Raw genomic sequence first — 16826 nt, 5'->3', positions numbered from 1 at the left:
TTTCAATGTGTTTTGATAGAAGTAGGATTGGTATTTATAGTCACATAAAATTAATTTTTCCTCTTTAATTAATATATATTCCAATTACTTTATTTTCTGTCTTTAAAAAATTATGCAATTTGAAGCCTTTTGTCTAGAACACCATTTTTAAATTATTTATTAAACATTATTAATGGAATAGAATAAATCCATGGCCATAAAAGGTAGACAGCCCAGTCCTTGGAGATTATATTTTAAAGAATAAATAAATGTTTGTTGATATTAGGATAATAATTTTTTCTTTACTTCTCTTTATTCCAAAAAAAAAATTGATTTCCAAGAATTATTAAAGTAAATTAGAATGTTATCCATTTTTTAATATTTGATTTTAATATTTCAACGTCAATTTTGTAAAAAAATATATATTTTTATTAACTTGGTTTTTTAAAATTTCTATTTAAGTTAAAAAAGAAGTGAAAAATTATTTTAAAATATTAATGGATTTTTAGATTTTTTTTTTTTTTTTTTGTATAATTGCTGACTAGGCAAACAGATATTAGTTGAAAAATGCCAAGTGGACAAAAGGTGAAACAGTTGGAAATATGGAATCCAAGTGGAGATGCCACATTCACTTTCTTACTCACTAAGAAAATGACACGTGGCGCGTTCTTATTCAACCAATGAGTCCTTTTGGGAATTTCTTTTTGCCCTTTATTAGCCTTTTAATTGCCATTCAATTTACACTTATGTCCCGTCCGTCAGTCCCATCTGACACACGGTGACAACTAGTCGCTATCGTTTGTGGATGCCACGTGCTACGTATTTCCACTCTATTGTTAAATTAAAGAATAAAATTAAAAAAAGAAAATATACGCTAAATTAACAAAAAAAAAATTAATTCTTATAAATAATTTTAAAAGTTTAAATAATTCTTTTAAATTTCTAAAAAAAAATAATTATTTTTATTTTTATTTTTATCCCTTTCAAAAATACTCTTTAATTTTCAAAATTATTTCAAATATACATTTAATACTCTTAAATTTTTTTTCAAATTTTTAAAAACACCTTTAAACTAACCAAAAAAACTCTACCTTAGTAATATTAAAAAATTCGAATTCATAGACAACTTTCATCCATGCTGGTAAAGATTTTTCTGAACCTTTTTTATAACCGTAAATGATTTTTTAAATATAGTACGACAAACATATTTTTTAAATTTTTAAAAAAGTTGAAGGGTATTAATAAAATTTTTAAAAGTTGAAACACTCTTAAAAATTCAAAAATATTTTGAAATAAAATACCAGTTCTATCTAAAGCTAACAGTAGGGTATTTTTTTAGACAAATATAAAAGTTAGTCATCCGACTCAAATTCAACGAGCAAACATATTAGTACTTGATCAATAAGTGAATAGGACGATCCAAAAAAAATCAACCAGTAAAAACCCAAAACTTATATACTCTAGAGATAATCTAAGAATAAATATTAAATAACGTGATCGATGAAACAATGATTAAAATCATTTAAAATTCTAAACATTAGAAAATAACAACACCCATATAAAATAAAATAAAATAAAAAAGTATTTGATAGATTTAATTTTTAAAAATTAAAAACTATGAAATAGAATTTAAATCTACCTTTAAATTATAATAAGATTTAAATAGTTGTTTTTTTTTTTATGGAGAGATTAAAAGGAAAAAGACAAATAAGGACAAATATAATAATGGTTAACATTATCCATTTCTTTATCCAATGAAGAATTTTAAAATAATTAAAAATAATAATAATTATAATAATAATAATTTGGGAGAAAAATCCAAATAGCAATAATTGAAGATATTGGAAGGATGATTTAGCATTTCTATATCATTTTCTTTTCTAATCATTTGGTTCCTTAAACAAATCTAACATTTCACCGCTCAAGCTTATCGCTACAAAATATTTTTCGTTTTAGTTCGTTACGTATCGTTTTCAACATCACGGTTTTAAAATATGTTTACTAAGGAGAGGTTTTTACACCTTTATAAGGAACGTTTCGTTCTCCTTTCCAATCAACATAGGATCTTATAATAAAACGGACAATATCTACTAGCGGTGAGTTTTACATGTATTAAACCTTGCACCAACAGATATCTACCAAATGATCATCAACCTTCGTAGGGTCTCTTCCCTCACCTCTTGACTGCTTCGATTTTGATTCGAATCATCCATCTATTTCTTTAAAAACACATTGCCGACAGTATTTCCTACCATCGTAGGAGACACACCGTCTACGTAGAATCAACAATTTTTTTTTGTGGGTTAGGTTGAGTCGAGTTGGATCTCTGTCACCAAACCGGCAAACCCATGTAGAAACGAGAAACCACATAAATCTAGCCCATCCTTGAAGCCAAGCCCATCAAATGCATGACCCAAGTTCGTGCTCGAGAGCCCAACAAGAGTAAGGTTCAATAGACGAATTCAAAAACGCCCCACGCAAAAACATAAAGTCGTGCTAAAAAAATAGGTCATTACATTTAATAAAAATATGTTTGGACTAAAAGTGTTTTTTTTTTTTTTTTCTTTTTGCATTTAAAGATATTAAGTAAAACCCTATTTTAAATAAATAAATAAATAAATAAAAACATTAAAAGTGAGACTACTTTTTGATAAAAGGATAATATATTTTTCAATGTATTTTTTTTTATTTTTATAATATTCGATAAAAAAAAAGTAATATATTTTAAAGGGGTTTGATAAATTTTGATAAAAGATAATAAATTGATAATCTTGAAAAAAAATTAAAAAAAAACGTACACATTTTTCAATTTTTTTTAATTTTTTTAATTATATATAACTTTTAATAAAAGATAATATACTTTTTAAAGGATCTTTTTATATAAAAAAAATGATATATTTTCCAAAGTTTCTTTTTTACATTATGTTGATAAATATATTTATTCTTCAAATATTTTCCAAACTTATTTTTTAAATAAAGTATTAACCATTTTAATCCAAAACGAACCATTTTTTTTTTTAGTACTGCATAATATTTTTTTAATAATAAAATATGAAGAATAGTTAGTTGTGTGGGACAGTGTTTTGATGACATGGAATAAAACCATGACGTGGATGTTTGTAAGTTAATGCTTGTTTGGGAGTCCACCTGTCCCAAGAAAGATATTAAATCGCACTGCCGCCAACACACGTGGTCCACCATTTTGCCAACACGGAAAATTGTAATAATAATAATAATAATACATGAAAGCTAGCCGCCAGTTTTTCGACACGTGTACGGTCCATTCTTTTTCGTTTTTATAATTAATTTAATTAAAAATTAAAAATCCGACTGCCAGCGTTCGTACGATTGTTTACCAATCCTTTTCATGCTCTTCTTGGCGGCTTATTACTCATCACTATCAAATCTTAGCTTATATTTTATTTATTTTTCATTTTATAATTCATACGGAGTCTAATAACACGGCACGAGTTCAAACATACGGTTTGTTATATGTTTTTTTAATTAAAAATTATTTTAATGTTGTCTCGACAACTTGACCAAAAAGCTCTATATCCACTGTTTTTGTTACTGTACAACCACGACATGAACCTCTACTATTAGAGATGCCCACGAGATTGAGACAGGGGAGAGGGAAATCTTTATCTCTCTGTCTCCCGTCTCCTATTTCAATCCTTATCTCAATAAAATATTCATTTTATTTTTACAAGGATTCTCCACGGAAAATTATAGGGGATCAAGTTCGGGAAATGATTTTTTTCCATCTTTTTGTACGTTTTTTTTTAATACTAATTTTAAATAATTTTTTATATAATTTCTATTAAATTTATACAATACTCTTATAAATTTAATAATATTGTGTTATTATTACAGATTGAAATATTATTATTAATATATATATATATATATTAAAAAAGTGGTTAAATTAAAAGATATTTAAAAATAATAATAAAATAAAACTCCCTAAAGTCATTGGGAAAGAGCGATTTTGAGATTTATTAGAATACATATTGAGATTCGAAAAAAGAAAAGTGGTCTAAAAGTAAAAATAAACTTTTAAACAATTATAATAAAAAAAACATTTTTTAAAAATATTTTTATTAAATAATAATAATAATATCTGACTTAAATTTTATTTTGATTTTGACGGTTTAATTTTAGTTTCTTATTTTATTTTTAATAAATTAACGACGGTTTGGAATATTTTATAATAACTAGAGGTGCACATGAATTAGGTTGAAGAAATCTTTTGAATTAACTCAAAATTTGAGATTGATTAAGTTAATGACCCGAGCAACCGAACCCAAACCTCTATATTTGGGTTAGGTTGGGTTGGATTGTCGAGTTGTTCTTTTTTAATTATTTTAAAAATTTTCATTTATTCACGATACATATTATATCAATTACTAAAATCAAATATTAAACACAGATTATAAATGTATTTTTAATATTCGTAATAATATTAAAACTAGGGTAGGATAGAGTTGTAACTCTATTTTTTGGTTTGTCGAGTTGACTTAAAAAAATGTCAACTCGCAAACCGACTCAAATTTCAGTTTTTCAAAGAATTAACCCAACTCAAACCGAAAAAAATAATCTAGGATAGTCCGAGTTGTCAGGTTATCGAGTCATTTAAATACCTTAATACTAACATGATTTCGAGACGGATAAATAATACAACAGAAATAAAAATAATTATTTAAACAAAATTTAATTACAAAATAAATTAAACAAACCCACTAAATTAGGTATATTTCCTTTTTTAAAGGGCTAAAAAAAAAAGAAAAAATGATTATTGAGATATTTAGTAATGTAACGTAACAAAAGTTGGAGTGACTTATCATCATTTAGTTCAATTTAATGTTATTTATGTTTAAATATTTGTATGAAAATGACGGAAAATAAACAATTAAATTTTAAATATTATTTATTTAGTTAAGTTACGATGTCGATATTTTAAATACTGTTTATTCATGGTAAGTAGGTTACAACGTCGTGTCGAAGGCTACCTGATTGATTAAGCCATACATATATAAACATAAACTAATTCAAACTATGAAACTGCGAACGACTCGGTATTTATTACTCAAATAACTATAGTAATTCTAGAGATAATACGTGCAACAAATCCCGACTTCTAGAATGGATGCATTTATCAGATGAAAGGTCGACACGACTAATTCAAATTGCTCAACCCAAACAGAATAGATTCGAAAAATTCGAATATATTCGCGAGTTGACATTTGTTTTAATAAGGTTACAATTCAACCCAACCCTACCATATTTTTACTCGATAATATAACATATATTATAGATAAATAAATTTCTTAAATAATAATAAAAAAACATTCGAACAATCCAACCGCTTTGATCGTGTGAATTCTATTCGAATTGTTCAGATCACCAACCCAAAATTTCGTGTCGGTTCAAAAGATTCTCCAACTCAACCCAACTAGCCTCGTGAACATCTTTAATTCCAAACTACGGGTTAGATACAAAATCGAGATATTTTTATAATATTTCTCTCGTATATCTAATCGTGTAAAACTCGAATAATTTTTTTAACACTGTTAGAGGTGGGAAAGAGACTTTTAATTGGATAAATTCCTTAATATATATATATATATATATATTCCAAAAAAAAAAGAAAAAAAGAAAAAGGGTACAAGAGCAGCGCCAAATGTTCTTAAGTATTCCTTGTTTGCATGCGGCGTAGAAATCGCGGATGATGGTTAAAAATTGGGTGTTGTGGGAAATGCAAAGAAGGAAGAAGAAGAAGCCGTTGATCCATCGAGTTCATTTCCTTTTTTTAGTATAAAATCCTCCTGATTCACAGACCTCTTCTCACTCACATACATGCCCTTAATCCACCGCTTTCTTCGTAATCTCCCACGCTTTTCCCTTCTTCTTGCCCCATTTCATTCAATCCCTCTGCCTTCTCCTCCTCCGATTGCTTCCCTTTTCAGTTTCTCAGGTGATTTCTTGCATTTTTTTCTTTTGTTTCTGTGATCTGTACGCTAAATGCTTGCTTTGATTTGGGGTTTTGCTTTATTGGGATTTGAATTTGATTGTATTTTCTGCCGTTTCTGAGCGATTGATTATTTGTATTTGGATTTGGATTTGGATTTTGTTTTTTGTGTAGTGAGCTATGGATTCCTGCTTTTTGTCCTGCAAACCCAATTCCCATCTGTGTCTGAATCAGAATGGATTTTATGGGGAGAAAGTTAGAGGAAGTTTGGATAATAATGCTTTGTTTAATCGCTTAGCAAAGAGTTTGAAATCTGAGAATAAAGCTTTGAAGCTCACCTCTAATGGTGCTGCTTCTGTTGTTGCTACACTAAATATTACCAAGGAGGCTGCGGTGAGTTTAATAATTGTTATCTCTTGAAGTTTGATCAATACCCATCTTGATTTTGATTGATTCTTAACTGTTTGGATTGGATTGGATTTTGAAGAGCATTCAAGCTCCACCGTTTCATACAGTCAAAGTTAACCCCAAGAATGTTGCTTCGATCATATTGGGAGGAGGTGCTGGGACTCATCTGTTTCCCCTTACTAGAAGATTGGCCACACCTGCTGTAAGTTCTTACTAATGTTGGTGTGTTTCTTAGAACAAATGAAGTTATTTTTTCTATCAAAATCATCGTGAGATCCTACGTTGATTGGAGAGGAACGAGTGCTTGTGAGGACGTTGGCCCCCAACAGGGTGGATTGTGAGATCCCACATTGGTTGGAGAGGGGAACGAGTGCTAGTGAAGACGCTAGCCCCCAAGAGAGGTGGATTGTGAGATCTCATATTGGTTGGAGAGGGGAACGAGTGAAGACGCTGGCTGGTTGGAGAGGGGAACGAGTGCTAGTGAAGACGCTAGCCCCCAAGAGAGGTGGATTGTGAGATCTCATATTGGTTGGAGAGGGGAACGAGTGAAGACGCTGGCCCCCAAGGGGGGTGGATTGTGAGATCCCATATTGGTTGGAGATGGTTGGAGAGGGGAACGAGTTCTATTCATCATCAAGTACTATCTCGTTTATTAGACTAATCGGTTGGTTGAGTTATGCAATTTGATCGTCTACTCGTTTTTGTAGGTTCCAGTTGGAGGATGCTATAGGCTTATAGATATTCCAATGAGCAACTGCCTCAACAGTGGGATCAACAAAATTTTTGTGCTTACCCAGTTCAACTCTGCTTCGTTGAATCGTCATATTTCACGAACGTACTTCGGAAACGGTGTCAACTTTGGAGAAGGATTCGTGGAGGTATACTGATAAACTGTGAACTTAATGATAAAAAGAGGGAGCTAATCTTTTCCTAGCATGTCGACGATCGTTATGATCCTGAGCTTACTCTCGATATACAGGTTCTTGCAGCCACTCAAACACCGGGGAAATCCGGGATGTACTGGTTCCAAGGAACGGCAGATGCTGTGAGACAATTTATTTGGGTGTTCGAGGTACATAACAGAGTTATCTTCTTTTGTTCTGTCTGAACTTCTCTTTATCGATATCGTAAAGCTATTCGCGTGTTAATTCTTGTAGGATGCCAAGAACAGAAATGTCGAAAACATTCTAATTTTGGCAGGGGATCACATGTACAGAATGGACTATATGGACTTCGTGCAGGTAACAACATTATTTTTGAACGCTCGTGCTCATTAGTGATAATAGCTTCCGTTCTATATGTCGAAAATCATATCATATGCTACGATTGGACACAGAATCACGTGGATAGAAACGCTGATATTTCAATCTCGTGCGCGCCTGTGGACGACAGGTCTTATCAACGTACCTTTTACCTTTTGATTCCTTTTTTACTTAGAATTTTAGAGCCCAACTCTCATACGTTATTTCATTTACTCCGCAACTTTGCAGCCGCGCATCGGACTATGGATTGGTGAAACTCGATAGTAGAGGTCGAATTATCCAGTTTTCGGAGAAGCCAAAGGGTGCCCATTTGAATGCAATGGTAAAATATTGAAGAACATATCGAATGGTTATAAACTATGAATCTAGCCATACATGGAAATGATCTTTCTTGGCTGAATAAGGCTCGTGCGTTTAATCGCCCTAACTGATCGGTTTTCTACAGCGAGTAGATACAACTTCATTAGGTTTGTCTCGGGAGGAGGCGTTGAAGTCCCCTTACATTGCATCAATGGGCGTTTACGTTTTCAAAACGGACGTTTTGCTAAACCTTTTAAAGTGGAGATATCCTACATCTAACGACTTCGGCTCGGAAATCATTCCTGCAGCTGTAAAGGAGCACAACGTTCAAGTAAGAATCGAGTCCGACTGCTAGACCTTAAAAGAACTTTTGAACCGACCGCGCTTTTTTTATTTCGACTTCATTGATATATTCATATGTGATATTGCTTCCTTTTTCTCCAAGGCATTTGTATTTAGAGACTATTGGGAGGACATTGGAACAATCAGGACCTTCTATGAAGCAAACTTGGCCCTCACAGAAGAGGTAGCTTTCATTTACTGAATTTTTCACTTTAGTCGCCATTGATTATCGATTTTTCACTTTTTTACAGTTTCCTAAGTTCGAATTTTACGACCCCAAGACGCCGTTCTATACATCGCCTCGATTTTTACCGCCAACCAAGATTGATAAATGTCAGGTATATCAATAAAACCAATCTGATTCTCGGCTCGTCTTAAGGACTCTGTTCTTAAGCTTCGACTGCGTCTTGCAGATTGTTGATGCCATAATCTCACATGGATGCTTTCTGAGAGAATGTAGTATCCAGCATTCAGTAATCGGTGAACGGTCAAGATTAGACTACGGTGTCGAACTTCAGGTGAACACTAGAGTTTGTAAGACACGGCGGCTGGTTAGACGAACACGAGAGTTTGTAACTCAGGTTGCTGTCTTCTTTCTTACAGGATACTATAATGATGGGTGCAGACAATTACCAAACTGAACTCGAAATTGCAGCTCTGCTAGCTGAAGGAAAAGTCCCTATTGGGATCGGACAAAACACGAAAATCAGGTAAGTCGTCGACTCGAACCTTGAAATACTGCACAACAACGTTTCAACAGTGTTCATGGCGGGCTTGGGTTTGCTGCAGGAACTGCATAATCGATAAGAACGTGAAGATTGGGAAAGACGTCGTCATCATGAACAAAGAAGTAAGCGCATCCAACCCGGTTCGACAAACTGACTGCATTCAATCCCAAAACCTCCAGGCATTCTTAATCTGTATCTTTGTCAATTTCAGGGCGTGGAAGAAGCAGATCGACCCGAACACGGATTCTACGTTCGGTCGGGAATCACCATTATAATGGAGAAGGCAACGATCAAGGACGGCACGGTCATATAAAGCGGTCTCGAGGTCTCAGTCTTGACATGTTTAGAGGGGAAGAACATGCTCCGTGAGAGCTGAAGAATGGCATTTGCAGCATTTAGGCTGAGAAAAAGAAGGATTATAGTGACAAAGATGAATTTATAGATAGGTTTGGAGCAAAGAAAGTTGCTTTTTAGTATAACATATAAGGGGAGATGTTAACTAGAGATTTTAAGTCTTTAGTGTAATTCTCTCTAAATAAGAGTGGCTACTACTACTCACCCAGATTCATAGATTATATTATGTACATACAAACTATATCTTTATGTATTCTTCATAATTGTTGCCTTTTTATCATTTCATTGATATTTGGTGACACTTTCATATTCAAATCAATATCAAAATTTTTGGTTAATGGCATGTCCATTCCTATCTTTGCTATATGTTTTGTATCATATCATGTTGAAAACACGACCTGTGGCATGACTATGGATTGGTCTCGCCTAAAGTGGGTGAGGCGAACAGTGAGTTAGTGAAAGAAGGGAAGGCTATGCAGAAGGAGAGGAAGCTTAATGATCGGATATCTCAAACCCACTTGAGAAAGAAAGAGTTTCGAATATAGCAAGAGAGACAACATTAATGAGACTAATTTCGCTCTTTCACAAGACGGTTTGTGGGGGACGAGGACTAAATTAATAGACATCAAACACGAGTGTTGAGCTCATCGCACTATCTATGTCCACATTTTCAACGACTAAGCCAACAAATAGCCTTTCCAACAAAAAAATATTAGGATCATGCACTCGGCACTATCTATGTCCACATTTTCAACGACTAAGCCAACAAATAGCCTTTCCAACAAAAAAAATATTAGGATCATGCACTCGTTTATAATTATGATCGTGTACCTATCCTAAGAGAATAGTTGTAATGTAAATTAGCTTGAAATACAAAAATGGGCCCAACAAGAAGAATGTCTAATAGAGTTACTCGATGTTGAATTGAGAATCGAACATTCTCGAACAATTATAAAAAAAAAAAAATATATATGGCTTAGCAAAGTGAAATGCTAATCTTTTAGGGGGGAAAGTTTAATATTGCAAACTTGCATAATGTGTCCCATTTTTTATTCTCTTTCTTTTCCTTTTTGGAGAAATCTATTCTTTGTTGTCAGCAACTCAAACACCAACCTGTCGTTTTCACAGAAAATGACTATGACACGTGGCAGACAAAGATCCATTTCAGATCAACACGTGGCAGACAAAGATCCATTTCAGATCAACACGTGGCAGTCCAAGATCCATTTAAGATCGACACGTGGAGAAGAATATAGCCAATGCACACACTTCCTCTACCCCTGCAGTTAGAGATCTGGAGAACAACAACTAGAAACCAGAAGAAGAAGAAGAAGAAGACGACGCAATTGGATCACAGAAAATGGCTCAGCCTGAATCGAACCAACCCCAAAGCACACCGGAGATCGATTCCGCCACCGCTTTACAACAATATTTCGATCGCATCCCCGTCAGTTCCATCTCCGGCATCAAATCCGCCCTCGGTAACCCCATCTCCTTCACTATTTTCCTTCTGCACGCAACCTGTTTGTTTTAATGCCAATTCAGAAATTCCCTTCTCTGATCTGATCTAATCTGTTTCTTTCCACAAGTCTTGGAAGTGAAGACTGGGGACTGTGTTAAGGATGCAATAAGGGTTATGTTTAAGAAGAATGTGGATTGTGCTCTCATAGCCGATGTCACCAGCGAGGGATTTCCCGAGCGGTTCATTGGTTTTGTTCATCTCTCAAGCTTGCTTCTATGGTGTATTCAGGTAGTTTCAAATTTCAATGGGTATTGTTTTGAAGGGTTTTGATCTTGAATGGCTGAATGATGAACTGGTTTAGGAGATTGGGAAGTTGGAGGATGAAATCAAATGCATTGAATCAGAGGAAACTCAAGAGAATGTTCGTGGGATTCTGAGTTTTCTTGAACAGAATCCACATATTGGCCAAACCAAGGTGTTTGTTTCTTGTTTGATTGTTGCATTCCATGGTTTCTTACTGATAAGTTTTGGTGGGTTTTTGGGGAAATTTCAGGTGGGTGAGTTAGGGAAAACATTTTTGTGGGATCCTTATTTCCCAGTAGGGATGAGGGATACACTTTTCCATGTTCTGCTATTGCTTTCAAAGCATCGGTTGCAGGCTGTTCCTGTAGTTCGGCTCTGCAATTCTCACGTCGTTGGTTTCATTACACAGGTACTTTCTACTGCTTCATAAACCTTTGATATTGGTTTTGTAGCTTAGCAATCAGACTTTGAGATATCAATCAGGTTATATGGTTTAGGGGTGGGGTGGGGTGGGGTGGGGGTTTCAGCTAATTATGTAGCTAGACTTCTCTATTTGAAGTGAAGTTCATAGGGTTAAGTCATTTCAGGTTGGTCCAAATTATAAAAAATAATCGGCAACTTTACCCTTCGTTTTCATAAATATTTCAAAACTACGAGTAAAACTTGTTAGAATGTTAGTGTGAGATTCCACGTCGATTAATGAGAGGAATGAGTGCCTGCGAGGACACTGGGCCTCAAAGGGGAAAGGGGGTGGACTGTGAGATCAGATTCCACATTGGTTGTAAAGGGAAACAAAGCATTCCTCATAAAAGTGTAGAAACTTTGAGAGTAAGCCTAAAAGGGAAAGGGAAAGTCTAAAGAAGACGATATCTGCTAGTGGTGGGTAAGGAAAGTCCAAAGAAGACAATATTGCTAGTGGTGGGTTTAGGTTGATGGAAAGATCAAACATACTTGCTTGGATTAAATCTAAAAGAACCGAGTTTCACCTGTTGACTTCTCCATTCAACATTCTGAAGGATTCTTACTCCAAGCACAATTTTGAAACCTTTATAGAAGGGAGGTCAAGGTAATATTCCAACTTTGGAAGGAATATGAGTATTTTATTAAACAAAATACAAAGTTTATGGTTTTCTTCTAATCGAGCCTTTCAGGTTTATCAAGTGTTTGAAATCGTTTGCGTTCTGTGACAGAATGCAGTAATTCATATGCTTCTGGAATCAAGTGGCTTGGAGTGGTTTGACAGCATAGTAGACAAAGTAATATCGAAGTTTCGGTAAGGAACATCACACCATCACATGACTAACAGATTGATCTATATGGAATTGAATAACATAATTGCTTCCTTTTCCTTTCTTGATCATTGTCAGTTCAGGTTTCATAATGAAGAGCATGTTCTTCATGTCTATGGCGATCAAAACATTATGGAAGCCTTTCAATTGCTATGGGAGAAACAAATGGGTGCAGTTGCTGTAACAGATAGAGAAAGTAAGAGCCTCATTGGTTGTTTGAGGAACAGCGACACATATCTTCTATTGGAGAAGGAAGATCTATTTCAGAATAGAAAGTAAGTTCCTTTGAAGCCCTTATTTGTTTTGATGATCTGAATAATTCCTCACATTCAAGAACTTGTAATTTAAACAATAGCATATGGTAAGGATTTAAGCTTAGAGATGCGATTGCCAATGGATAGTAAGTGATGAATTGCAGGAGGCTAACAGTGAAGGAGTTCATGCATATGGAATCGAGTAAAGAACAAGCAGACTCTAACCCGACAGTCAAAGGGGGCCAGAGGGCACTTACCTTGTCGAGTGCTCGTCCTCTAGTTAAGTGCAGAGTTCCAAATATGCACACTCCAGTCACCATCAAGAGAGATGACACTCTGAAGCAAGTGATGAAAACTATGGCAGAAACAAATAGCTGTTTCAGCTTTCTTGTCAATAGTTCCCACCAAGCAACAGGGATACTCACCGTGGGAGACGTTATAACTCAGTTTGCTCCGCCCTGTATGGATTCAACCATTCAAGGAGGTGGTTTTTTTGAATCTGCTCTGGAACATACTGGCTGTCAGGTTAGAAATGGGACCTTAATTTGTAACAAAAGATCTTAGATAATGAGCTGAGTTTAACCATCTGAGGAAAATAATGTACCAGAGAAGAGGTGGGGTTGTTCATCTGCATGGTTGCCATTACCTGATTGGGTAAGACTCCACAAATTTCCATCCTATATTGATATTGACAGCTTCGGATTACTGAATGTTGTTCCTCTAGCCACTTCAACCATCTAATGGTTGTGTTAGTTTTCTTCCTGGAAAAAGTGAGAAACGCTAAAATCATATGCAAAAAGTGGTAGCATATATTGAGAAAGAACCACGCAGAATACAAATCATTCAAAATTATAGAATTGTATACAGGCTCGTTGCTCGTTTCTTTACTGTAAATGGGTGGATGCCTCACGTTTGCCTTCAGCCCCGGGAGGTACATCGTGAATAATCTAGCACAAAACCATATGAAGGAACCAACAGCAACCCTTCTCTTCTTCCATTCAGGCAGTGGTGGCAACTGTAACGAGCTTATCTCTCTAGCAGTTCAAACTACTTGGGTCCGAGTTGATGATGGCCAGGCAGTTCAATAGAAATAACTCCATTTCGAGATATCAGTAGTGTCGAAACTTAAGCTGACTCGGGGTTGTCAAATACCCTCGGTATTCCAGACCAGTGAAGATCCTCTTCTGCTGAACTCACATGGCTGAAGCCCAGTCACCGTCTTGCCCATCAATGCCATAGCAGCTATACTGGGCATTGGCTTATTTAAAATTGGCCTAGAACATTGTGATTTGTGAACCACAGCAGTTTCAAGATTTCTTTCAGAAGATGTTGGTCTATTATGACATAATCTTCGAATCCAGGGACTGGAGAGTATCATTTCTCGATTTTTTAATCTCAAGTTGCTGCACAAGTCGCTAGCTTTTACTATAGTTGCCGTTTGGCCAACTGCCAATTGCTCTTGTCCATGGAGTGGACCCCTAGAGCGATCAGAGCTGGTTGAGCTGCGTTTCATTTTATTGAAGAGCTGATTGGCTTTATCACAGGAAGAGTCTTCCTCCTTTTTCGTGCTCTTTGTGTCATGAACAGACTCTGAAGCGCATGGCCTAAGACGTTTAACCCACCCACTGTCTATCTCCCGTTTAGAAGAGTCTTCCGGAGGGACAGTGGAGTTCGAAAACCTTTGCTGCTCAGCATTTGAAAGGAGGTGTTCTGCATCTAAAGTTTGTGTTCTAGAGGTACTTGACTCCCCGTTTTCCATCAGGCTTGTAGAAGTTGAACGATTGGGTGGCCTTTCGTTTATATTAAGTAATCTTTTCTTCGGCAGCGTACCTCCAATTTGCTTTCTAACCGAACCAGTTGCACTCACAGAGAGCAGTGGCGATTTTGAACTCCTCAACTCCTGCAAATCCCAGAGCCATTTTAGTTCAGTAAAAAACTTCGTAACAGTTGAAAATTCTTGGACCTAATCCTCCAACACCATCAATTCCAACGGTAATTAAAATGTACAAGGCTTAATGAACTAACCATCCATTCTGCATTTGAATTTTGATGAACATCCAAGCAAATAAAAGTTTCTATTCGACCAATCCATTTGGACGTTTGGGAATCATGAAAATCAGGTAATAGACTTAAAATTTTATCATGGGAAGAAAGGGAGGGAAAACGGGGAGGAAATAAAGAACATACGATCTCAAAACAAGATGGAATAAACCGAACGGAAAACATAGGTAACAGGTAGCCGTATTGCGTAAGGCAATAGGGTTATAATGGTTCGTGACTAACAGCATAAATTTGATTTGACATGCAAGGGAATGAGCTTAATAGAGTGAAACCTCATATAGGCTCGATCTTACCTTATCTGCTTCTGATGTATCCACGTCTGCAAGAGAAGGACAAACCCATAAGTTAGAAGGGAACACAAATGAAGAAACAAATGATAAGAAATTCGTGATTGGAACTAAGCAAACTAATGGGTACCGTAGATGATTCACTAGTGATCCAGTGAATCGATACTTTTGCCTTTTCTTTGTTATTTCAAGCGTCAAGCAAAAATGGAAGAATCAAAGGATAGAAACTACAAAGGCATACCCCTCGAATGGTTGTCTTGGTATGCATCCATGTCCATAATATCAGTCTCAGATGATGACTCGTTGCTCAAAGAAGTCGCACTCCTCGTATTTCCAAGATCTTCATTTTCCTTCTGATCGTCTCTGCCTAGATTGGTGGATGAACCAAGAAGTGCACATGCAGTTTCTGCTTTGAGATTGGTAGATGCCACTTTCCCTCTAAACGCCTGACCTTCATACAAGTCAACATCAGTCTTTTTAGTGATCATTAAACGGTGAGTTGTCTGACAAAATTTTGGAGGACCCCTGAGCGCCTGTCCAACAGAGTCTACAGTGGTACATATTCTCATAGTTTCCACGTCGTGGACAGAAAATGGAAGCCTCTGCATTGAGTAACCTCCTTGGTATAAGTATTCTGGTAAGGCAGTGTCTGAATGGTTGTCCTGACTTTGAAAGGGTAAGGCATTTGAACTACTTTTCCTAATGTCACATTGTATGGGGTATGGATTTGGCTGGTCAAGATTGCTTGAAGAGGGATTATGCAGTAAAACCGTTCTCATGTGCTGCCTTGACAGTGCATTTGTAGCTTGCGTTGTATCCAAAAGTTGGTTGATTTTTGTCTCTTGAACAAAAAGAGTAGAATAAGTATGGAAATTAGTATTCTCAACCTGCTTTTTGGATGCCAAACAGGATTTTGGTTCGTTGTTGATACTTTGTTCACATGTGGAGAATGGGAACAGATTACTCATTTCATAAGGTACAAAGTTGGAAGCTGATGCCAAAGTCTCATCTCCAACAAATGGTGAAACAGTTGGGGCATTGTTGTTAAGGAACTTACTGGGATCCTCATGTTGGTGTGTGTCTTTGGACTTTATCTGTTCCTTCTTGGGCTTACCTCTTTCAGGAACTACTGCAAGCAGCGATGGCCATTGACTCCCCTTTCCATCCAGAGACGAAGTTTTGTGCTCAGATTCAGAACCAGTATGAAATTTCAAAGCTCCACCTCGACTAGCCGTAGCCTGTTCAATCTTCAGAGCCAATTTACCCCCTCTATGCTGAGAATCATTGATCATAGGAAAGGGCTCAGAATCTAACCTTTCTTTCTTGCACTTCTTAGATCTCCCAGTCATATTGTTGGTATTATCTGCACGTACTCCTGCTACTTCTCCAGACCCAATGTCATGATTTGCAGTGATAGTAGTTGCCATTGGACCTTCAAGCAATGGGCGCTTCTTAGTTTGAGAACTCTCTTCACCAGACTCTCCGCTGGTCGATAAATTATTGCAGACTCCATTTGCTGATTTGCAGCCTGGACGTGACCAATGAGCCAACCAAACTGAATGGTAGGGCCGCATTGACGTTCCCTTCCCTTCTTGGTATGACTTCATGATATGATCAGACGTGGTAACAGGACAATCCCTCACTGCTAGCACCTGAAATTCAGAATAACTATTATTATTCCACACAGAGAAGTAAAATCAAATCAACCAAAAACCCTAGATGAGGAAAAGGCAGAGGTTTACAACATACATCGAATTCAGCCAAACCAGAAGTTCATTAAATTCAGCAAGTAGAAAAAAAAAAAAAAAAAAAAAAAAAAAAAAAAAAAA

The 16826-nt window shown here is 35.8% G+C and overlaps 3 protein-coding genes and 1 long non-coding RNA gene across 6 annotated transcripts in view; 2 read left to right on the top strand and 2 right to left on the bottom strand.

Moving 5' to 3' along the window:
• Positions 1 to 5641: 5641 nt before the first annotated feature.
• On the top strand, positions 5642 to 9679 carry LOC111451724 (glucose-1-phosphate adenylyltransferase large subunit 1-like). Its single transcript, XM_023092254.1, has 15 exons — positions 5642 to 5953; positions 6122 to 6340; positions 6435 to 6557; positions 7063 to 7233; positions 7335 to 7427; positions 7513 to 7596; positions 7692 to 7747; positions 7846 to 7939; positions 8063 to 8248; positions 8363 to 8443; positions 8511 to 8597; positions 8673 to 8777; positions 8863 to 8969; positions 9049 to 9109; positions 9199 to 9679. Exons 2-15 carry the CDS (start codon positions 6128 to 6130, stop codon positions 9298 to 9300), a joined length of 1563 nt encoding a protein of 520 aa, XP_022948022.1. The 5' UTR covers positions 5642 to 5953; positions 6122 to 6127; the 3' UTR covers positions 9301 to 9679.
• A 959-nt stretch (positions 9680 to 10638) lies between these two features.
• Positions 10639 to 13240, top strand: LOC111451533 (SNF1-related protein kinase regulatory subunit gamma-1-like). 2 transcript variants are annotated; one of them, XM_023092007.1, is made up of 7 exons: positions 10639 to 10822; positions 10931 to 11091; positions 11165 to 11278; positions 11357 to 11515; positions 12297 to 12379; positions 12479 to 12670; positions 12814 to 13240. In XM_023092007.1, exons 1-7 carry the CDS (start codon positions 10702 to 10704, stop codon positions 13211 to 13213), a joined length of 1230 nt encoding a protein of 409 aa, XP_022947775.1. In that variant the 5' UTR covers positions 10639 to 10701; the 3' UTR covers positions 13214 to 13240. The 2 variants fall into 2 exon arrangements, with proteins under 2 accessions (XP_022947775.1, XP_022947774.1); XM_023092006.1 differs by having other exon boundaries at positions 11165 to 11515.
• LOC111451537 overlaps positions 11402 to 16826 on the bottom strand; it is a 19314-nt gene continuing 13889 nt past the window's right edge. The window contains exon 2 of the long non-coding RNA XR_002712005.1: positions 11402 to 11861. This is a non-coding gene — a long non-coding RNA (uncharacterized LOC111451537). The remainder of the gene's footprint in view (positions 11862 to 16826) is intronic.
• LOC111451532 (F-box protein At2g16365-like) overlaps positions 12778 to 16826 on the bottom strand; it is a 4961-nt gene continuing 912 nt past the window's right edge. Inside the window, exons 2-6 of one of the 2 annotated variants that reach the window (XR_002712004.1) lie at positions 15239 to 16649; positions 15004 to 15029; positions 13515 to 14549; positions 13075 to 13410; positions 12778 to 13004 (exon numbers count right to left, since the gene is read on the bottom strand). Coding sequence is in view for 1 of the 2 variants with exons in the window: in XM_023092005.1 (XP_022947773.1) it covers positions 13794 to 14549; positions 15004 to 15029; positions 15239 to 16604 (2148 nt within the window). In the remaining variant the exon portion in view is untranslated. Of the gene's footprint in view, positions 13005 to 13074; positions 13411 to 13438; positions 14550 to 15003; positions 15030 to 15238; positions 16650 to 16826 lie in introns of those variants that run through there. The other variant, XM_023092005.1, reaches the window with a different exon arrangement.

Source organism: Cucurbita moschata, unplaced genomic scaffold (genome assembly GCF_002738365.1).
Source record: "Cucurbita moschata cultivar Rifu unplaced genomic scaffold, Cmos_1.0 Cmo_Scf00013, whole genome shotgun sequence".
Taxonomy (NCBI): Eukaryota; Viridiplantae; Streptophyta; class Magnoliopsida; order Cucurbitales; family Cucurbitaceae; genus Cucurbita; species Cucurbita moschata.
This window is presented reverse-complemented; position numbering and strand designations above follow the sequence as displayed.